This window comes from Ambystoma mexicanum, chromosome 3p (genome assembly GCF_040938575.1).
Source record: "Ambystoma mexicanum isolate Mex_15411 chromosome 3p, UKY_AmexF1_1, whole genome shotgun sequence".
NCBI lineage: Eukaryota > Metazoa > Chordata > Amphibia > Caudata > Ambystomatidae > Ambystoma > Ambystoma mexicanum.
In genome coordinates, this window is record NC_090925.1 from 249,226,084 (window position 1) to 249,249,378 (window position 23,295).

Genomic DNA, 23,295 nt, shown 5'->3' on the forward strand with positions numbered 1-23,295 from the left:
TAGCCATTTGTGATAAACATTGTAATAAGTTATTGAGTTTGTATATGGAGAAGAATGACAACGAGATATGGAGTATTCTATTTAAGAATGTTAGATTTTCAGTAATGAAGGCCATTGTCCACTTTTTAGAGGCAGTTTTACCTGACGAAATAGTGATTTAATTAGTCTACCTTAGAGTATCTTATTTATATACTCGTGAATTATCATTATAATTATCACTATTAATACGGTTCTCATTATATATAGATTTAATCGCACCATTTTATTGAACTTAAATCTTAATTCATAGGCCGACTCTCTAACTCTGTCTCTTTTGTTTACTCTTCTCCATTATGTCGGTTGTTGATATTGTATGTAATTCTATATGATTTTCATCAATTTTAAATTGTAATGATATTCTTTTATAATTGTTATTGATTTTGAAAAGTTGATGTCTTCAGCTATATCAAAATAATAATAAAAAAAAAAAAAACGAAAAAGTGGTGTCGCCTCCTTTGAGTCCTGGCTCCGTGGTGTCGTTTGCGACTTTGCGTGACATATGCCGGCAAGATTTTTTTTTTTTGTTTTTCGTTGAAAGGTTGTTCTCAAAATAATACGGCACAGAAAGTGCGCGAGCGAGAGCGGGTGTTCCAAGCCACAGTGAGTCACCGCCAGTGAGTCACTGACGCGGGGAACCCGGCCTTTTAGCGCAATGTTGGGCGTTTTTGTTTGATTTGTTTACAGCCGCTCGGCTGCCTCTGAGAGAGCCGCCTGTCAGCGCTGCCCTGCGGTGACTCGCTCTGTACTCGATGCAAGCACGGCCGCGTATATCAGCCGCGCATCGCAGCTCGCGTAGTCAGTCACAGCGCGGCCGCGTATATCAGCCGCGCATTGCAGCTCGCGTAGTCAGTCATAGCGCGGCCGCCGCGTATATCAGCCGCGCATCGCAGCTCGCGTAGTCAGTCACAGCGCGGCCGCCGCCGCCGCCGCGTATATCAGCCGCGCACCAGTCACAGCACTGCAGCGGGCTCCCGGAAGCGGCCGCTGCTCCCACTGCCCTCCCCGGGATACCCTCTGGACGGCTGCAGGCGCGGAGCCTGACTTCATTCCCCGGAAGGTCCGACGCGAAGCAGCGCGCCCCCCTGAATCGAGGACGGGAAGGGGGGACCATGACTCGTAAGTAAGAACTGCTGCATTTGGCAATTCCCCTGGCCCTTCAATGGAGGGCACTGCTGCATTTTCATTTCTAAAGGCTCAAAGGTATGCTTTGTTTTGTGGTAAGCCTATAAATGGATATAACACTTTGTTTGGAGGTTATTACTTTTTAGTGGAGCGTGCAGCCCAGAAATAATGAGCAGCAGCTGCGCCGGAGGCTCTCTCTATTGTATCTGCAGTGGAGTCTAAAGGTTGACGCTGTAGACTAGTGGGTGGGTCTTGCCCGTCAGGCTCCGCCCCCTTGCCACTCCCCAGCTCCGCAAGGCATGCGATTCTTTGAACGGTGGATGCCGGCCTGGCTGGATGCCACCCACACGCCAAATAACGAGCTGAGTGCACCTCACCTACTGGGCTGGGCTCAGCTGAAGCATTTTGCCCTCCTGGAAAAAGTGACACCCTCCTGCCACACGTCACTGGTGGCCTGCCCTTAGGGAGCCCGGAGTTTCCCAGGCACGCGGCAAAGGGAGGGGCTGGTTTTGTCATGTGCTGCCTTGGAGCCAGTGCAGTTTTTATTCAATATTGTAAGCAGGGTGAAAGATTACAATACGCACCCCACCCTGCTACCCCGCACTGCACCCCCTCTCCAACCTTATTAAATCAGTGCGATTTAAATGGTTTTTTGACGTGTGCTTAAAATTAACAAGTATCTAATAATATTACAGGCAATAATTGTTTTATTCCATGTTTATGCTAATTACCTAAAGGACAGGTACTCTTTACACTGTAATTTTCCAGCAATTTTGCTCTCGGGTGTAACGATCCAATAGCTCTCTTCAGTTGGTGAACATAGCGCCCAGATGCCGTTACAGAGGCACCGAGGAAAGCAGGCAAGAGGGCTGTGAAAAAAAAGTAACGAGTTACGTGGTGCGGATAAAGGGGGGACGGCCGTTCCTAGCTATATTCAATATTGTTAGGTTACAAACGGTGCCTCGCGGCTGCTTCAAGGCGTTATGAGGGAAGAGAAGCAGGACACATATGCTGTGAAGCAGTCTTGTTATCAAATGATGTCGGTGTGTAGACACAAATGATAACAATAACGGGCTCTGAGCGCATTAGCATTTAATGGCAAAATCTATCATATGTATACTGCGTCCGTCACCATATGCAAGATATTTCTTCAACCAATTCACAATTAATAAATACAGTCTGCCATATAATGCCAGTACAATCAGTGCGCATTAGCACCGATTATTACAGAGCTTAGAAGCGGCCCATCTAGACGAAGCGCTATAAAAACAGCACATTATTATTTTTATTTGATGCAAGCTTCAGGCCAGCATACTGAAATATCTAGTACATTGGGTGAGTTGCTGTGGTCTAATGGCAAAGGACTGCAATGTGTGCAAGTATCTGCCAATGATAGCAGTACCTTCCTGTACGATGACTAGTTTTAATATCTTATGAACATAACCTGCCAAATGATGGTAACGTGGACATGCCATTGTGACACTAGGCACATTGTGTGGGTGCATGGGCATGTGATATCAATGTCTACAATATCAACACAGAAAACACTTTCTCTCCACACGATTTAAAACTGTTAGCTTTGTGTGAATGCTTGGGTTCTACCTTTGCACATACCATTAGTATCTCTCCCTCTCCCTCTCTCCCTCCCTTCCTCTCTCCCTCCCTCCTCATATATCGGGCCGTCCTTTGGCCCTTTACTTCAGCCTTCCACCTCTGCCCACACAACCTCTGACTCATGCAGGCAGCCGCTGGCCCTTTTGGGTAAAACGGCAAAAAAGGCCTTTTAGGCTATCGTAGCGGACCTGGAGAGTGTCCCAGGGTGGTAGCGGTGGGCGGTATAAATCAACATAACATAAACCCACAACCCTCCCTTCTGACTTGCCAGTGTCCATGTGTAGCAATTATGACTCTATCCAGGGTTGTGGGGCAGTTTAAAGATGTGGTGTTTCACAAAGAGCTGCTAATTTTTGAGGTGCAAGCTTGCCTTAAAGCCTTTAGCTGCATCACGGGAGGCTAGATGGACTTGGGCAGGCCAGGCTATATTGTCGCCTGCCTCTGTCTGCATATTGCTGCTGCCATGATTAAATGCAAGGGCTTGCTTCTCTCCCAGGTGGGAGATTTATCAGGCATTCCCTCCTACACCCCTTCCCACATTCTGTGCCCTGGGCCATTGCCTGCTTTACCCGGCCCTAGGGTCTTTTTTTCTTTTTTTTCTTCCAATTTAAGACACCAAATTGGAGTCCCAGTGCGGTTGCCCCTGGGGAGCTGGAGTGCTGTTGACTGTGCTCTTGGCTCAGGTCATGTGCACACTCAGTGCTTGAAATGGGGTAACTTTGCTGCTATTTACCATAGGTGTGAGAGAGCGAAAGAATCAAGACAAAAGCATAAAAAATGGTTTCACACGAAAGGGGCACTTACACACCACCCTCCACAAACTTTTAAATGTGCCAGTGCTTTATGGCAGCACTGTTGCGTATTCATGCCACCACTCAGACGATTACAACAAACACATCTGACTCTATGACTGTTGGGACAGTTTTTTCCGAAGTCCAACTAAGGGCTTAGTAAAAGCACACATCTGAGACAGTCCAAAACTCCACACTTAGTATAAGGCTGTACCACCTGAGTATTTGGTAGTGTAGACAGAGTAGCCAGGCTTATTTTAGGAGGGAGAGAGGGCTGTAGCTTGGTACAAAGAAATTATAGCATACCTATGGTCCAAAGAAACGCTATGTATTGTTTATTTAAATACCATTAGGCCAAGAAGAATCTTGGGGAAAGTAAGTACTATCACATTATGAATGAACACAATTATAAAAACACAACAATGCTTTAAAATCCACAGACCAAAGCATCAACCCTGTTCAGAAAACGAACAGTATTTCTATGGAAGTCAGACCTTATCAAACACATTTAGTGTAGGACACACCTATTTATGGGGAGTAAAACCATCAGTTACTTTTTGATTACTTTACAGTAACACAAGGGTAGTAGACCCTGTCAGTTATGCAGTGACGCTCAGTTAAGGAATCAACCAACTCTGTTACCAGGATACCTTTCTGAATAGTGGAACACAAATTCATGGAACAGTATAAACTTATAACTATAGCCAAGATAACGCATGTTAAGACGGATTTCTGAACTCTGTCCTGGCGGCGCAGAAGTTCAGAAGGCCAACCTAATTACTTGGAACAGGGTAACCTCTGGACAAGCCAGACCAATCAGGGTAGCGATCGCGGCGGTCAAGACTAGGTCTCAAGAGGGGTGAGGGTGACTGAAAGCCCGCAATGAGCACACAAAGCAAGGACACTTACAAACTACTCCAAACAGGTGTTATATTAAAAATATATACACATTTATTCCAAGGCCTTTGCAATAATGACCGTAGCGAGAAATCACAATACAACTCTAGTAAACCAACACATACCAAACCAATACAATATATATACACATACAAGTGAGTCTAAAGCGTTAGATGCACGAAATGTGTAGTCCACCTAGAAGGGAAGGAAAACGGGCAGTGCGAAATAATGCTTAGACCCAGTCCGCCTTCAGAGGCACCTAACTAAAAGGAAGTCCAAGCCCTACGAAGAGTGGAGCCTTGTGCTCAAAAGTACCTGCACACGCGGGTGCCAACGGGCAAAAAGGGGAGTCTCTTCGAGGGAATCAGGCAGTTCAGTTTGGTGCACAAATGAAGAACAGAGTTCCGCGACTCAAGCGCAGCCTCTACTGTGGGCAGAAGCAGAGCGCGAGTACGGAAAGGCGTGCTGTTTTGACACAGCGGGGAAAAGCTATGGGCTCCTGCAGGAGGGCGACCAGTTCCCAGCTATGCTACTCACCTGTCCCCGATGCAAGCAGACCCAGGCTTCTCCGCGTCAGTTTCAATGCTGGCAGGTTCAGGAGAGCAGGGGACGTCTCGTCGTCGTGTAGATTCTGCAGCAGCAGAGTTGAGTTAAAGATGTCCCAAACGAAGTGAACCCACACAGGTTGTTACCACAGCAGAGCAACGGAGCGGCCGTGTGTATCTCAGCCAAATGTACATTACTCACTTCAGACCTGGGAACGCCAAGTGTACGAATCGTGTGAGAGTGACAAGGACTAGAAATACAACACAACCTGGCGGCGGTTACAGAGCAAGACTCCTGTGTAGGCTGGTCAGTCTGCTGGATGGCCCAGAGACACTTCCGAAGGCTTACGTGCAGGAGATGGTGAAGATGCCGAGAATAGCTGTTTCCGCTATTCCAAGGGTCGAAGTACCAGTACAGGCCTTCTGGTTCGATCGGAGGTAAAAAGGGTTTCACAAGGGGACAGCAGTGCAGAGGAGCAGTCCTTCAGCGGGTCACCAGCTATTCCTCGGTTCAGCCTCGTGGTTGCAGGATACTTGGCTCCTGTATTCCTTCGTTCGTGGGAACTCAGGAGATCGACATGGTAGTGGCTTTTCCAGCCCCCTCTTATCCACGGTTCCCTTCGCGCCAAAACGGAGGGGACCCAATGGGAGATCCGCTCATCAACACTCACACCATACGTGGACCTATCACGGACCACGGTGGTCCCAGGCATTCACACCACCCTAGACTCTCTGGCACCCAGGATGTGTATTGGGACCAGACATCCCAGCCCACATCCTGGAGGCCCACACAAGGCCTGTAGAAGCCCGCGAAAGCATCCGTGTTTCGCGGGAAAGTACATGCCCAAATAAGGAAGGCCCCGGGTCGGCTCGACCTGGGGAAGGTGAAGGGAGCAAGACGGTCAGCGGACAGGACAAAGGAGCCTCGTGGTCTGGCCATTTTGGGAGCCAGGCCACCATTTTGGGCTAAACGCGAGAAACGCGCTTAAAACGCCAAAAGGAGCTCAAAACACAAGAAACTATCACTGCCACCAGTCCCGTCCGTGAGTCACTTGCACCGATCAGTTCCAATCAAAAAAGAGTATCTAGGGCCTGTAGAAGGCTAGAGACCCAAGAGAGCAGTAACTTAGCTTACAATGCCCTTTTGTGTCATGTTGCACGAAAGCCGCAACATGATAAAGAAACTACGGAAAACAGCGTTTCCCGGTACTGACTGTCTTAAAGGATAGTTCCGGGACTTTTTTTTTATTGTTCCTATGGTTCGGCCATGTGTTTTTAAGCATAAATCGGTAGATCGTAGAAAACTTTCCTATGGACCTTACCCGACTTTTCGTCCATTAACGCACTCGAAAACATCCGCCATTTTATGATAATCCTATCATTTCCCCCCCATCGCCCTGGCTCACCTGCTTTTGCGGCACTAAATCAAATTCCCGCCCCTGAAACAGACTTGATCAAAACATTCATATTCCCCGCCTCTATCCGTGACGTGACTGTGCTGCGTAGGCAAACGCGCCCAGGAGTCTTCTACGCGACTCCACACAGAACCAGGAAATCAACACAGATGAGCTCACACAACACAGCGCGCCACAATTGGGAATATGAAACTGTACTTTTAAATTAAACCGCAAGATTGTAAATTTGGTAAAGTACATTTATTTGACATCAAATGTTTTGAGAATATTCAGCGATTTGCATTTTTATTTGCTCACGTTCCAAAAAGTTCGTTTCGAGGCACATGATGTTCCTTTGCTGTACACAGGGTCTTAGATCATCTCACAATACAGTGCCACAATTCGGAATATGAAACTGTGGTTTAAAAGCAAACGGCAAGATTGTACATTTGGCAAAGTACATTTATTGGACATCAAATGTTTTGAGAATATTCAGCGATTTGCATTTTTATTTGCTCACGTTCCAAAAAGTTTGTTTCGAGGCACACGATGTTCCTTTGCTGTACACAGGGTCTTAGATCAATGAATTTTTATTTTCTCTCGATCCAAAATATTTCGTCTTGAGGCAAGCGATGTTCGTGTGCAGTACACAGGGTGTTGGTTTACGATAAAATAAGCTCTTCGGTCGCACTGATAATCGCATGGCTGTTCCAACAACGAGGCACTAGGCCACCACAACGGTCTGTATGTTGCAGCTAGCCGTTAGTACCGCGTAAGGGCATACTTGTACTTGGCGATCGTCCCACAAAATGGTCAGGTTGCTAACGTTGTTCACGCGGAGAAGCAATTGGCGATTATAGAAGCCATCCGCCGGTGTCTGGTACTCGTGACACAGACAATAATGGATGATGTATCTATTTGAAATACATAAAAAATGAAATTAGTCTCACCATCAGATCTTTATTAAAATTATTCATTTTATATATTAGGTCTGGAAATTATTTCATAGCTAGGACAGTGCAACTGGGTTTTATACGTCAAGGGGGGGCTGTAGGATACTGAGACAGTCCCCCAGTGCAGGGGTTGACAGGGAGTGCAGGTGGAGAGTGGAAGGGCCCAGGACCGAGGTCGCAGACAGTGGACCAGTTGTAGCAGGGGAGAGGGAGAGAGAAAGCAGAAGCAAAGAGGAAGGTTTTGAGGTGCTTCCGTAAAAGGAGACGGTTCTCCCCAAGATAGTGCGCGGTACAAAACAATATGCCACATAGAACGAACAAGTACAACTTAACCCGTCTTTAAAGCTACTGTATAGTAATTAAATTGCGGTATAAACTCATCTAAAGAGTTACTTACATTATATTTGCATTTTCAATTGTGTCTGTGCGTAGGGCAGCCCCGAAATACCACTCCTTCTATGCCGACGTTATTTCTTCTAATGAACGAACATGAAATGGCTTTCGTTTCTGAAATTATATTCATTATCGTTTCTTACGTGGTCCCGGCCTGTCAAGGTCAAATAACAATAGAACCTTATACTGAGTCGTGGGCCATTCTGGCACCCGAGAAAAAATCAAAGCAGCTGACCTTCACTTTGAACGAACACACATTCCTAGTTAGCTACATTCAGTGTAGGCCATCTCACAGGACTTGAAATTTACACTCCATCTTTGCATTTTGTCTGCGTGCTTTGCAGCCCCACAGAACCATAAATACGGAGACATTCTATATTTTTTGAAAAATGATTTATATTACTGTTTGGTTTAATTTAATGTGCAAATGAACAAGGTTGGATAGATTTACATATTCAATGGGCCTGCGACACGAGGAGACTCGAGAGAACAGACAATCAAATTACAATCATTTAAACCGTGATGTGTATTTCTCAATGAGCTCTTCTTTAGGTGGACATGGAACAGAGGCAATGTTGGGTGGCAATGCAGTTGTCCCCTGCACAGGTTCGTTCACAACTCCATTTATGTGCCTATCTAGGACGTCAACAATAAGTCTCTCAATAAAAATTCTATCTAGAAAATGCACAATATGGAACCAATTTACATGCATTCGAATGATATGTAGATGTAATTTTATATGTGGGAGACGACCATGACATAGTAGTGGCATCACTGACATCATAACCAGAGTATACTTACTCGTTATTCGGATTACGCGGACGAACAGTGCCGCGAAGTTCGTGCATAAGCACCATCATCATCCTCAACACGGTCCGTGAGAGGCAGGCTTCCCTGAACTCTGGCAGCTCGGTGATGCATTGCGGACTTGGCTCGCCTTCCGAAATGTAGGCCAGGCATCCCGAGTTTTCTCGGCAGCAGCAGTTCTCCTCCTCAGTTGGCATTAGCTCGCACCGATTGCACGTGCACCAGGTGGAGACGCCGTCCATGCGACATGGTCCAGGCTCTTCATCCGTTGACTGGTCCTCCCAACTGCCGTCCGAATCCCCATCGTTTTCGCGTGCTTGCCTTTCCAGTAGTTCTTCCTCGGTGTACTCGGGCTCGTACATATACGGCATTATTGTAGCCATTGTGTGGTAAAGAAAGTAAAATAATTTACAGAGATGGTACAGGTGTTCACAAGGCCTAGAAGCGGCGAAGGTAGCTGACCAGAGTACAGAAACGAGTCACAGAATACTCAAAGTAACACAGAGAGAGGAATGGATTCGAAAATCTGCTGCTGTGTGTTGTGAAACGGTGTGTTTATACTTATTGAGGAAAGAGGCGTCCTGCCATTTCCATGGCGACACTTCATTAGCTGAGGCGCAGCGATTGTTGACACGAAACGGGAAATGGGCGGTACGCGTCTGCTGATGTCAGGCTCAGGGGCGGGGGATTTGATTTAGTGCCGCAAAAGCAGGTGAGCCAGGGCGATGGGGGGAAATAATAGGATTATCATAAAATGGCGGATGTTTTCGAGTGCGTTAATGGACGAAAAGTCGGGTAAGGTCCATAGGAAAGTTTTCTACGATCTACCGATTTATGCTTAAAAACACATGGCCGAACCATAGGAACAATAAAAAAAAAGTCCCGGAACTATCCTTTAAGGGCATGTCAGTTTCCCCGTAAGAATGGAGCGAAAGCCCAGAGGAGTGCGGCAGAAGGCTGCACGTCTCTGGCAAAGTCTAGATCATGGTGAAAAACAACAGCAAAAAGTTTAGGGGTTGCCACATGGAAGGAAAATTACCCACAATTACGAAATCTTTCCTAACAACGCAGAGTTATGCCAGGTGACCTTATGGTGTAATATACAATTACAGTTGGTTTTCAGATCAGTGGAAAACATACTAAGGTAAGCAATAACTTTCTACACTAATTTAGGATTGCAGCAGGCAGACCAAGGTCAGCTAAACCCACAGGGCGTTTATTAAGAATTGCACACAGCTATTCAAGATAAGTTCAACCCAAGTGCAGACTTATTCTAGACAGGATATACAGCAGGTCAGGGGAAGCAAGACCCAGTTGGTAAACCTATACACTAATATTCTGAAAGAAATAGTTAAGTGAAGCCAACAGCATTACTTTTGGAAAAGAGGCGCAACCAATTCAGCGGTGAGTGAAATAACCTTACATATACCTTTCAGAATGGCACAACACATTCACGACAAGTAAGAACTTTTGTAACTGCTCACTCTGAGGGGACAGTTACCAACCAACTTGTTCACAAGTGAGTAACTTTTAAACACTTATTATACTTTTCAAGGCAGAATCCTTTTCTTATCCAGTCCTTCCCAAGTCTACTGCAAGAGTTCACTCAGAGGCAGAAGAGTAGGTGCCAGCTGTAGGCAGGGTGAGATATGGTTCAGTTGCAGGGAAAGTCAGAGTTCCTGAGGAAGTCTCTTCAAACAAGTATTTCATTTTAGAGTTAGTTAGGTGTCCAGGGACTTCAGAGAAGGCACCCTAGAAGGATTCCAGCAGTGGGCCTGGGTGAACTGGATGAGAGGACTCCAAATCACAAACACCCCAAAGCTACATAGGAATCACAAGAGACTTAAGGTAAGTAATACCCAAGCCAACACAGTACCTCAGCACAGAAAAAGAGTTTGCAGCAGGACGACTTCAGGATCTGCAACCAAAGACCTGGTCAATGGATTCCTTTATCATGAAGATGGAAGACCGGACTCTGGAATGGATTTTGCAGCAGGGATCAACAGGGAAGGCTGCAGGCAAGTGTTTCTTCATGGCTGGATGCAGCTCTGTGGTTTTGACGCCTTTTTCAGCAGCCAGAAGAAGACTAAATATCGCCAGTCAGATTCTCATCTCTAATCTGGTCCAGCCCTCTGGTGAGGGGGGCACCAAAGTATCAGCTTGATCCGGAAGGCCAGGGTATTTGAGTATTGCAGACACGCAAGGTCGCATCCTTGACGTGGGATGGCTCAAATGTAGGTCTTCTTGATTCTAGTGGATCTCACCAGGCTCTGGGTCATCCTTTCCGGGATCCCCGGTTTGATTTGAAGGAAGGGTTACAGAAGGCTCTGGTACACAGCAGGCTCTCTGGTCACTGGAAATCATCATGGCCGTGGTTTCTTCATCTTCCTCTTTGGTTTCCAGCTCCAGTGGTCGACGTGTCAGCAGCTTCCAGGTTCGGAGTATTTAACAGCAACTACAGCACAACTTCTGCAATCTCTCTCTGCATTTTACAGAAAGGGGCGGTCTGGCTGTCCAGTCAGGACAGTAGAACAGAAATTGAGTCAAAAGCTACCCTAACCAGAGGCGTGACATAGGGTCACTGAGTTTGCAGTGGAGCTAGAAGGCTGCTAGCTCAATACACAAAAACACCCGGAGAGGTGAAGGTAACAAAAACAGGATTTTTATTTTACACTAACAAAGAAACAAAAACAATTTTTACAAACTGCGCCGTGGCGCTGAAGGTATGCATAATGAGCACATTAGAGTATGCATATTTGTGGGTTAGTAAGCAGGGTGAAAAACAGTTTTCTACATGTGGTGTTTTAAATGGTAAAAACATTTAGCATTGTCGACACATTATTTTGTGTTTCTGGTTCGATGTAAGTAACTGGTGGCTGTGGCTGAAGAGATGGAACAGCGTTAAAGCACCAGGTACCGAACGGTCTTCAGGATAGTTAGATCGAGTCAGGTGAGTAGTGGGGTGCGTCAGCCTGTAGGATGACAGGGGACTGGTTAGTTCAGTGGAAGTGGTGTCTAATGAAAATTAAAAACTGCAAAAAAAGGGGACCTACCATGTTCAAGTGTAGTAGCGCCTTGGTCAAGTTCTTTTTAGTCCAGGGAGTTGGACTGGAAGGCTGTCAGCAAAAAGTCAGAGGCTTGGAGCTGAGTGAGTAAAGGATTTAGTCTTTAATACCTTGATATAGATCTGTACTGTGACGACGTGATCGGACAAAAGTACTGTGATGAGGCGAACCACTGCTGGGGTGAAAAAGTGTCTATCCGTTTGAAAACCAGGGACTACTGACCGGGGGGTGCTTGGCAGAGTAAGTGGTAAAAACTCACAACGAAAAGTTAAGCGGAATGCATAGGTATTTTAACGTGTGGGCAACCCAGTGAAAAGTGGCGGAATGCACAAGAATCGTGTGGGCAGCGCATTGAAAATGATTATAATTGACTAGATGGCACCTAGCCTCACAGAATGGTACAGGTACTCAAATACAGAAATAAACACTGAATTTGGGAACACAGTCGGCAGTGATTTCAAAAAAGCTGTGCATGTGATGGAAAACAGCCGTGGTGCTGTAAATCACTCGGTGGTCGTGATCTTAAGTGCTACAGCTACAAAAGAGAGCTGGGTCCCTGATGAGGGGAGGATCGAGTGGTTTACCTGAGTCCCAGGATGCGATGCTGCGTGCAATGGCGGAAGGCTCTTCCTTAGAATGAGCTGTGTCACTGTTAGGGGCTGATGCGCATGTGTGGTAGATAGGTGCTTAGCTTTGCTAGCATGTTGGGAAACTGTCTTAATCTGCGCATGTCAGAAAGGGGGGCAGTGTCTGTACTCGAGGTAGTCGGGTCACGTATTCAGAGGAAAACCTGAACACGCAATGTTGCTGGAAAAGGGAGCAGTCTCTGAGTTAAACATTACGAGTTGCTTGGTTTAATTTGCAATAATTCGTATGCAATATAACGGTAATAGTTACATAAATCACAGAAAAATTATTCTATTTTGGGCACAGTGGTACATCGTTAAAAAGGAAAGCTTTTCTTACAATAGTTAATGTGCAATGAAACTAAAAATATCATGGAAACACTTATAGTTTGTGTTGCTGATTTGTGCTAAATACCAAATCTGTTCTAGTTACTTGACTCATAAGAAAACAGAACTAAGGGACAACATACTGTTTTTAACATAGTGGTACATCGTTCAAAGTCGAAAGCCATCCAAAACAAAGGTATTGCACCCCCCTGTGTAGTGGGTGGATGTACTTCTTGAAAAGAATAACATTGCACAGGATGGTGGGCCAAGAAGAAACAGAAAAAGAAACAGAAAAATCGCTCTGTTTATTAAAAAACATAAAATGGACGGAGAGATCTAGGCTAGGATGTTAAAAGAACAAGGGAGGGTGGGCCATCTCTTAGAGAGGCTTATTCTGCTGGGGACACAAGGGGTGTGCCCTCAGGTTGACAGAGCATTATTTGTTGAAGAAAAGATTCCAGTCAATTGAGACGTTGAGGCCTTGTCTCACAGAGTCTAGGCGGTAGATCCATTTTTGTTCAAGCTTACGTAGGACTAGGTCTCTGTCCCCTCCGCGAAAAGGATTGCTTACTGTTTGTAATATATCCCAAAAGATGTCTTTATTGGTGTGATTCTTGGCTTTAAAATGTGCCACCAGTGGTTTGTCTTCAACTTGGTTTCTCACGCAGGATCGGTGTTCGCAAATGCGTTTCCTTATTTCTCGTTTGGACTTGCCCACATAGATGAGATCACAGGGGTATTTGATTATATAGACTGACCATTTGGTTCTACAGTTTGTGAAGGAATTGAGAGTCCATGGATTTCCTTTGAGGTCAATAATTTTTAAATTAGCTGTCAGGGGACAGACAGAACAGGAACGGCATTTGAAATGTCCTTTGACTGCGGGGAGTTGCCATAGTGTGGTTTGTTGGTGGCTTGATGTGTCAAGTTCTGTGTATGTGTGCACAAGATGGTCTTTCAAGTTACTGCTGCGTTTGAACGTGAAACTGGGTTTCTACGGATTGAAGGTGTCAGTTTGCAGTTTGTCCCAGTTTTTTAGGATCGCTTTTCTGATGGAATTACTCACTGGAGTAAAAGTGGTTACACACGTCATCTTAGTTTGATCTTTTTTACATGGTGTTAGGCATGATTCTCGATTGGTGTATTTTACTCGCTTGCGGGCTTGGCGGATTATGTGTTTAGGAACCTCTTTCTTTTAGCCGAATGGCTAGTTCTTTGCTTTTAGACTCATAGTCGCATAGTGTTGAGCAATTGCGCCTTATCCTAAGGAATTGGCCGTAGGGCAGGTTCGTCTTCAGTCCCGAGGGGTGAAAGCTTGAGTATTCTAGATGGGTGTTTTTTGATGTTGGCTTGCGGTAGAGGGTAGTACCAGTTATCCAGATTTTTGTAGATTTGCATGAAGACATTGCCCTGATGATGGACTTCCATGTCCGAAATGCATTGGCACATTGGCTAATTGCCTCGATTATTAGTTGATTAAAGAACACGCTCTACTCCTTGAACTACAAGTGAATGTTGTTTTACTTGGAACATTTTGATGAGCAAAGCTACGCTTATGCAACACACACATAGGAATGTTCCCTAGTCTTTAGGCTAGATAAAGGGAGTGCAGCCTCGGGCTGGTTGTTGCAGCATCCAGACTCTGCATTTCCTCTCCCCCTGAGCATTTAACCAGGGCTTCTGATTTTCCAATAATGTCATTGACTAGTTCCCTTCAAACCCTTTCATGGAATTGGCAGTGGGCTGTTGTGTGTTTTTAAGCATCCCCGGTGCGAGTATCCAATCTCCTTTAGGCTGTAATTCGTTATTTCTCCTTCTGGCTATGATCGTGGGTTTAAGGGCGTGACCTGCTATTTGGCGGTCGGGCGGAAGAGCCTATTGGCTCACCTCTGTGGTATGGCATTTCCTCTTTCTATACGTCCCTTAGGGTTCCTCTTATCGTGACCTTTCTGGGAGCAAGTATTTGTATAGCCCTATTTGCTGAGCAGTTTGGCGGGGTGTCCAACTCGCAAAAGGTGGATGCTGGGTCGACATGGGCTCCAGGGACCTCCTCTCATAAAACAGACTGTGATGAACAGTGTGTACCCACTCGGAGGTATCCCCCTTTTATTGCCTCCGGATACCACATCATGGCCTCTAATCGTCCCTCTCACCTCTAACGATGGCCCATTCACTGTACATCGCCGCAGTTGGAATGGTGGTGTTGGACATTCTGGCTGTGTAGCTAGAGGACCATTTCTCTGTTTTCGCCATCTTGCAGTTTCCTTACGCCACCCTTGATATGCCTTGGCGTCTATTGTTTTGTTGACCTCTTGAGATCTTGGGTTTCTCAGCCAGTTAGTGCGGGGCTTCCGTCGTCGCTTTCTTGCAGATGGTGGTGGTTTAGAGGAGAAGCGTGTTCAGCTCTTGGAGCACCACAGTGATGTGGTCGAGTTTATTTCTGCATCTGGTGAGATGGTCTGGGGAGTGTCTTGAGTGGCTTTCATGAGGTTAATGCATAGGCCGGAACACCATTGAGGAGGGCATTGCTATTGCCCAGATGGCAGAGGACCAGCGCTTGGACAATGGTTGTTAAATCAGGCTGGAAGGCTTTGACCTGAAGCAGACATGAGAGCAGATACTAGTTTGTCTGCATTTTATTTTTGATGTTAGTTTTAAAGTAAATGTCACAGTCAACGGTGAAACCTATGAATTTGTGTAGCTCACTCGTTGGCTTGAGAATCCATTGTCTTTTATTTCCATCATTTCGGTTTTATGCCTTAGGAGGATGAATTTGCTAGTCTGCACTAGTTTTTGTCAGTTTGTCAGACTTACCGTGTGGTAAGGATTTTGAGGAGTGCCTCGTGGTTGACCTTATCAGAGGGGAGAGGTCAGGCAAGAACAGTAGGCAGGGATTCCCGTTATCAGGGAAATGAAAGTTGATGCTGACAACCCGGGTGGTGCCTGTATGTGTGCTGCATCTCTGGTTGAAGCCGGATTGGTAGGGATGCATGCCTAGTGCTCGGTTTATTTTTGTTGTTGCTCAAATTTGTTTTGCCCCAATTCCACCAGTATTGCCTAAGTTGCTATCTACATTTTCTTTTTAGAAAATTTGAGCTAATACAATTCAGCAAGTTGTTTTTCGAGCAATAGACCAGATACCATTGGTAGCCTCTTTTGGAGGTTGTCGTCAAAGATGTTCTTGTGCAGTTTGAGGGCAACATCTTTCTTGATATTGCTGATAAAGGCGAAGTGCGTGATGGTAGCTAGTTGTCAATGTGACTGAGTCAAGACTGCTTTTTGGTGTCTGGAGGAGTGGAATTTGGATTGTACATAGGGGAGGAAGTCATGGGTGGCGGAAATGTTCATGGCATGGGGGAGGGTTATGATTGCTTTCCTTGTGATGGAGTTCATAAAGGAAGCAGGAATGATTCTTAGTAGTAAGTGGCTGAAGAGGCTGTTTGGATGATCTGCAGATCTTCCTAACATAGAACTCGATCCATTCAGACAAGTTGCAAGGTGGGACGGAGGATGTTGTGTTGGGAAGGAAGCGGTTGATGTGTGGCTGGGTTCAATATCTTTGTTGTAGTTGACTGGGGCAGGGATAGTTTTGATAGTGGATTTATGGGCGATACAGTGGACTTGAAGAGTGCTTTTAGCATCTTGTTTCACGATTCACACTGGTTTCTTCATGTTTCAGTGCACAAAGAATTTAGAATTGCATCTATTTGTGATTTCACTTGGAAATTGGCGGTGATCATGCCCAACGGAGTGGTTGAAAGAACTCGGAGCTGTTTTTCGGTTGAGGGGTCGGAAGCAAGTCATGCTATTTTATAGCTTGTTCAGGGAGAGTTTTGGCGGAGTCATGGTTGTGTTAGCTGGTTTATTTTATCTAAGGTGAGTGGTGAACCTGTATCAGAATTGTGGTGTGCTCCTTACACTCCAGGGAAAAGGATGTTTGTGCTGGGAGATCTAGGTCAAGTGTGTTGCCTCTGAGAAGCGTGGGCGCCATGACAAGTTGTTTGATGTCCGCAGCATGGAGGAGGTTGAGGTCTACTTCTCTGGTTTTAATTGCCAGCTCGTGTAATTGGTAGGGATAAGTCGCAGAGAAAGTTGTTGGCTCATTGTTTGATGGATGCTATTGTGATAAGCCGTGTAATGTTTTGTCAAGGAAGGTGTTGCTATGAGGAGGTTGGCAGACCCAGAGCTAAGGTGTCTCTTTGTGTGCAGGACAGAAGTGGCAAGTAAAGTGCTCCATGATGCGGACGCTTGATGGGACGTGGAGGTTGCAAGTCCAGGACAAGTTCGAAGTTCTTTTCTTTTTTTTTATTGAAAATATACTACAGTTCAGAACACAAGGTTCAAACTTTTGTTTCAAATACCTAAATATCATATGCACATCACACATCAAATTTTCAGATTCAAAAAGAAAATCACAAAACATGAAATCAAATAAAATAAGATACATTGTAAAACCCCACCACATCATTTACCAGAGATGAAATCCTTGACATTAGGTTCATGTGGACGACACCCACACTGTTTCCAGTTTTGTCGCAAAATGCTTAGGGATCAGTTGTTAAGAGCATATCTAAGTAATTTACTGTCACACAGACAAGATTGATATTACTACCCCAGAGGATCGTGGCCCACCAAGCCGCCATGTCATCATCCAAACGAACAAAATTGCCAAGATGTAACGTTTGTTGACTGGAAGTTTGGGCACATTCAGTTACTAGGTGTTTTAAAGATTCCGTCACTGAGTGGCAAAAACGGCAAAGATTGTCAGTAACTGATTTGTCATAGCGTTGCCACAAAATCTCTTTAGTTTTCAAGGTATTCGTGCACATTCTGAGAAATTGAGTTCGATGGTGGCGAGATGGACAATGAAGCAAATACCTAGACAGCACATTTAATTTTTTCTGAGGGCGCCCAGGAGACATGGTAGAGAGTAGAGTAACTTGTTTCTCCTGGTTAATAATCCAAGCCCACACCTCATTTTCTTTTGGCATATTGTGGGCGTAGCAGCAGGTCTTCTTTATCAATGTCAGCTGCGCACAAAAATACAAGGGTTCGCGAGTCCAAAGATTTAATAAGCCTGAGCACTCCATGCCTGAATTGCTGACAAATATTCGATATGCTGGCTCGGGAGATTCAAGATGGAGCTTATGCAGCATCGACATAGATTTCCATACGATTCTACTAAAGAGCGAGTTCAATGACAGTTCATGCCTTAGACTCACCTTTGAAACTGATTGGGGCATTTTCAAGACATGTCACCAAAAGCGACCCTCTAGCACATGCCAGACTTGTTCGCTGATGTTCCAACCAGCCTCGGCCCCAAGGGTGATAACTGGCACCACTTATTTTGAAGGTAAAATGTCAAGACAGGAGCTAATAAAAATTTGCCGTAGTTTTTATTTATCTAGGTGCCTTGAAAAGCAAGTTTCGACATCTTTTCCTTCAGGTCCATAACCCAGTGATGTTCACAAATTGAGTTATTAAATTGGATCCCCAAATACCTGATCGATGGAACAGAAGCAGGGAATTCACCATCGACAGACCACATGAACGATTTATCTTTCTTGTTGCTCACACTCCCAATGGATAGTATTTTAGTTTTTGAGGTGTTTATCACAAGTTCGTTGGAAACTAAATAGTCATGTAACCCTGCAAACAAACGCTGGAGACCAACTTGCGTTTGGTCAATTAAAACCAAGTCGTCTGCATATACTAGATGGTTTACAGGGACATGATTAATCTTTGGAGGAAACACTTAATCTGTTCCAAATGGAGAGGCAAGTCAGCAAGAAACAATTTAAATAGGTTGGCTGCGATGGGACACCCCCGCTTTACACCTTTAGCAGTCAGTATGGGGTCTGATAACTCTCCACAGATGTTTAGCCGGACTCTGATCGAAGTATTGACATGAAATGCTATAATGGGATCAAGAATATTTGCCGGACAGTTCCATTTTGCCAATATAGCCCAAAGCAGGCCTCTATTGATACTATCAAATGCCTGCTTCTTATCAATAAATGCAAGATGGAGTTTGCAGTTTGATTTCAGGGCTTCAACTTTCAAAATGGACAGTATCGTTATGTTGACATCTACTCCGCCTCCCTTCGTGAATCCATTTTGCCGCACATCTGAAATTAGCGATGAGGAGGCCCAATTTACTAGCTTCTGTCTAAGATTTGACCCAAAAATGTTACCAATCATATCTAGAAGGGCAATTGGGCGATAGTTGGCAGGCTTGTCCCAACTGCCCTTAGAACAACGATTGCCGTTGACCAAGACCGTGGGATCCGCCTTGAATAGGCGATAGGTCGAAACAGCCCTTCAATAAAACAAGACCAATCCTTCAAGTTTTTTTCTGTGAAGTAAATGTGATGTAGACTATAGACCTTAGGCACAAGTATGAGAAGATTAAGGGTCAAGGTGAGGCGGGGGTCTGCTCCAAGGATATCTGCTGATGCCTGCAGCATGGAGAAATACGGAGTGTGCGCTAATGAGAGGATGAGGGGCGTTGAATGGGGTGTGTGGAGTCTGTGGTCAGGGTTAGAGAAGCGGTGTGGCTGTGTGTTTGGTGTCTGTGTGCATAAATGGGGAGGGTGTAACAGGACGGAGGAGGACGCCCTTTTGTGTTCTTCTACCTTTAACGTCCAAATTCCGGCTAAGATACTCGGGGTCGCCTGAAGATAGGGGGTAACTTGGGACTGGCTGGTAATTTGACAGGTACCCTCTGGCTCCATTTACTGGATCAGAACTCCGGTCCTGGTCTTCCAAAAGGCTGAAATTGAACTTTTGGAGGCTGGCTGTTGAAGCGGAACGTTTGGCAGGCTAATCCCGCTAGTGTCGGTTAGCCTGCTCTGCTCCACTTCCTGTATTTGTGATGCATGAGTAGGCGACATGACACATCAAATCACGTATGGGTACGAGGAGTGTTCCTGACTTGTAAAAATCTAATCAAAAGGCGAGGTGGGCACAGATGAGTGCATTTAGATGTTCTATGCATTAGTAATGCGGGTCTCCCTCTGGATCTCTCAACTTAGAACCACTGGAGGGTATAGCGCTGTGAGCGCTTCTTGACGCTAATGCAGGTATAAAGCATTGAGCTGACATAAAGTAATTCTTCCAGCGATGAAGTTCTTCACTCGCTTCTTTTTGGCTATGAATATAGCGCCCAACCCTCAGTATTTTGTGTCCAATTTGCATCTGAAGGGATATAGTGATTCGCTCACTTTTTCCAGTGAGTGAGGCAGGTTGGCAAACTTCTGCTGTAGTTGCCCCAGATATTCTCCTCGCATGGACTCTGAAGTGGTGACTGGGCTTGCGTTCGCCCTTCCTGTCCCTTCCTCTGCCCAGGCCAGTAACTAGCTTTCATGGGACCTTGTCTAGGCCATGCCTCCACTGCCTGTTTCTTGAGTCTTGACCTGGAAGTGATCAGCGCGCTTTGTAGGCCCAACCCCCTCATAGCTGCATTAATCTCACCTGTGACGTCTCCGTACATTTTAGGAGCTAGAAGATCCCCACTGACCATCTTTGAATCGGGTGGAAGTCCCGCCTTTCAATTCTAGCTCTGCAGCGGCTCTCTGCTGTCTATCCTCGGCACCTTTGGCTGTTAGGGACCACGCCTCCTGCCCCCTGGCCATGACAAAGCTGGTAGCCCGCTTCCGGCAGCGCTCCTCTACCCCTAGGGTAAACTCTGCAAGAGCCCTATCTGGCATATGAGACCCGACTATATGGACTGGTTAGTTTCCAATTGGTGTAGTTTTCCAAGTCCTCTGTGCTCCTGGTAGCATGTATGCAAAGGTCCTTGCTAGCATAGGCGATCTGCATGGCCATGTTGCCTGTTCTATACGTGGACGACTTTGGTGTTGGCAAAATGGGCCCACACAGGGTTCACTCCCCGCCCCCCCCTGTCGTGAGATCCCTGCAATGGACCTCATGTATAATTGGGTTGCAGGTTTCAGGAGTAGGTTTATGGATGACTGAGGTAATCCCCATTTCCGGGTAGTGCATGAATCTTACCTTGGAATGGAGCATGGATAATGAGGGTTTGGCCAGTGTAGTTAATTTCTGTCCCGGTTTTCGGAACCCTGCCAGGGGCTAGATAAGTCCTCTTGTGTTGCAGTTTCACTTAACATGCTAATCCCTATGGCCAAGGGACGTCATTTAGGGGTCGCCAGAGGTTGCAATTGTGAGCTCTGAGGTCTACCTTACGACCTCTAAAAAGAAAGAATAGGAATACCAAGTAATGTGTCATTCTGGAATTCTATACAATAATTGCTAGACTCATTAAAGGTTTATTTCAGGCACACTTCAGGGGGTGAGTCACTGATTTAGTCTGTTCTTAAACACCTCTACTCAGCCTTTCATCCTTTTGAGGTCAATAAATGAGTACCAACACAGGTTGGGTGATATTGCATGTATACTTGTTCTATATAAAGAGCTTAAGCGTAAGTGCTATATAATAACACATCACTATCATTTGGCCATGGACGTCTGCTTGCATTCACAGTAATTTGGTAATATGGGCCTATACACACTGATTTTAACAATATATATGGCAATCCATTCTTGTATGAAATGTACATCACATTATAGTGATATCGTAACCATTTCGTAGTGTACAATGCTATGTGATGCCACTTCCTGTTTTGTCAACGGGTGAAAGGTCATGTTCCTTCGCTTTCCTTGATATCACTTCGCGGTGGGGTCAAATGACATCACTTCCTGGTATGTCATTGGGGGTCAAGGGTCATGTGATGTCTCTTCCGCTACCCCTGGCATTTTGGTGAAATGACGTCCCTGCCTATGGCCATTCCCACTCACTTCCTACTCCTCGCAGCCCAAAACACATCTTCCTGGGATGTCTTGCAGCTAGCTTAGTCAAGCCTTACCATCAAACTTTCTGGTGAAAGTGTCTGGCAGTATTTTTCAAAGCAGTTGTCTGAGAGTTAATGCCTTAATTGTATTTGTAAACCTGCTACTGGCGTAATCAAAATGTTTTAACCAGGTCTGCCTTCACCCACTCGATTTATAAGCACTATGCCTGCCCTTCATTGAAGTCCTGCTAAAAACAAGCATTGGCAAAGCCAACAGGTTTGGCTGGTGTAGAAGTATTGGGCATTTGCCAGAGACTGCGATAATATGCCTGGGTACTTGCACCATTTTGCAGCTGCTACCACAAATGATCAGTTAATACCACTACAGCAATGCTTGGCAAGTGCCTTTACGATGCCTACACAAAAGCCTAAACTGTTCGCATTGCCAACACTTGCTTACGTTTGACTTTTCCGTACACATGCCATCTCCTCCCCTTCTCTATCCCTTGTCTCACAACTTCTTTTTCTTTCTTGGATTGGTTTTCTTGGGTGTTTGTGTTCGCCCCTTCTGAGTGCCACTAATTGATGAGAGAAGGAGCCAGTGGTTATTTTTCCTTTCTACTCGGAGATCCACTCATAAAGGTTTTACCACTCTACGTTCCATCTCCCTCTTCTCCGTTTCCAGGGCTCGCTCCACTCTTCCCTGTCCAAATTGTTGCTTTCAGGGGTGGCACCAGCGCTCCATGATCTATTACATGCTCTTATGGGTTGCTCCAAAGGTTGCAACCCATTGGAATGGTACTTTCCATGTAAGTATTTACTTATATGGTAGATTCCACCTTCTGGGACTGCCGTTTTGGAAAAGGCTGTGGGTGTGGGGGGTTTAGTGGATGTAATCTCAAAGGGCGTCCATCTTTTGTACGCGCTCTGATGATATCCGCAGAGACCATCTTTTGTCTGTTTCAAGCCCTACCGGCCCTGGCAGCTCTCGCACAGTCTGAAAAGGAAATGGGCTCTTCCATTGTCTATGTTCAAAAATTCTCATGCAGCGCAGCCTTGAAGTTGGACGTTAAGAACATATAGAGCTGTACCTTCAAATAAAGACATCTCATAGGGGACCCTGAAACACTGAGCTTGATGTGATTTACCTTATCTTTACTGCCTTCAATAGGCAGCAGCCCGTCGGGAGGGGGGAGGGGGAGGGACCTCCACATTTACCCCTCCCGATCCATCCCTAATATCATCCAAGGTGGTTGAGTAGGGGGCACAGGCGACCATTAGCGTTGTTCAACACCATTTGGATTGTATTTATGTCTTCTAAACCAGGTGGGAGGGTGGCGTGCTGCGTGCTCTATGATGGGTTCCTTCCGTTCCTATTGCTGGGAATCTGGTGGTTCCGTCCCGGGGTAAATCCATATTCATGAAATGCATCTGTCTGGTGCCCAACGCTTCTGCAGTTTCTCCCTTTGCTATTTAAAATCAACTTGCTACCACTGATGTGATACTGATACTTTGCTGGTTGTCAATTTGCATCTCTAACCGCTGCCTCCCAGCCCAATTTGACAAGCTGTCTTCTGGCCATAGATGCCTGCAAGGCAAATGAGTGTTAAGGTGACTTCATAATAGACTGAGATAATGAGGAAGGCCTGCCTGGTGCCACCTGGCTAAGGCAATGAGCCCCCATTTAGCTGCTGTTACGATTGTGAGAAAGATTTGAATTTCTGAGTGATATTGACCATACCTTGGCTTTTCAATTTTCATCTGTATCCAAATCTGTGTTCTTCCATTAACTGTTGCTCAGGAGGATAGTCCCATCGTTGACTTCCCTGCGCATGGCAGAAGCCATTTTAGCTCTCGTCATGTGACCTATGGATTGCACAAGGAGCATGTACTTTGGCCTCTCAATTGCGCA

At 45.6% G+C, this 23,295-nt stretch overlaps 1 protein-coding gene across 1 annotated transcript in view; it reads left to right on the forward strand.

The window, feature by feature from the left end:
- Window positions 1-943: 943 nt before the first annotated feature.
- LOC138580303 (uncharacterized protein SCO4629-like) overlaps window positions 944-23,295 on the forward strand; it is a 94,294-nt gene continuing 71,942 nt past the window's right edge. The window contains exon 1 of the mRNA XM_069650722.1: window positions 944-1,155. Within this exon, the coding sequence (XP_069506823.1) occupies window positions 1,149-1,155 (7 nt within the window). The 5' untranslated portion in view covers window positions 944-1,148. The remainder of the gene's footprint in view (window positions 1,156-23,295) is intronic.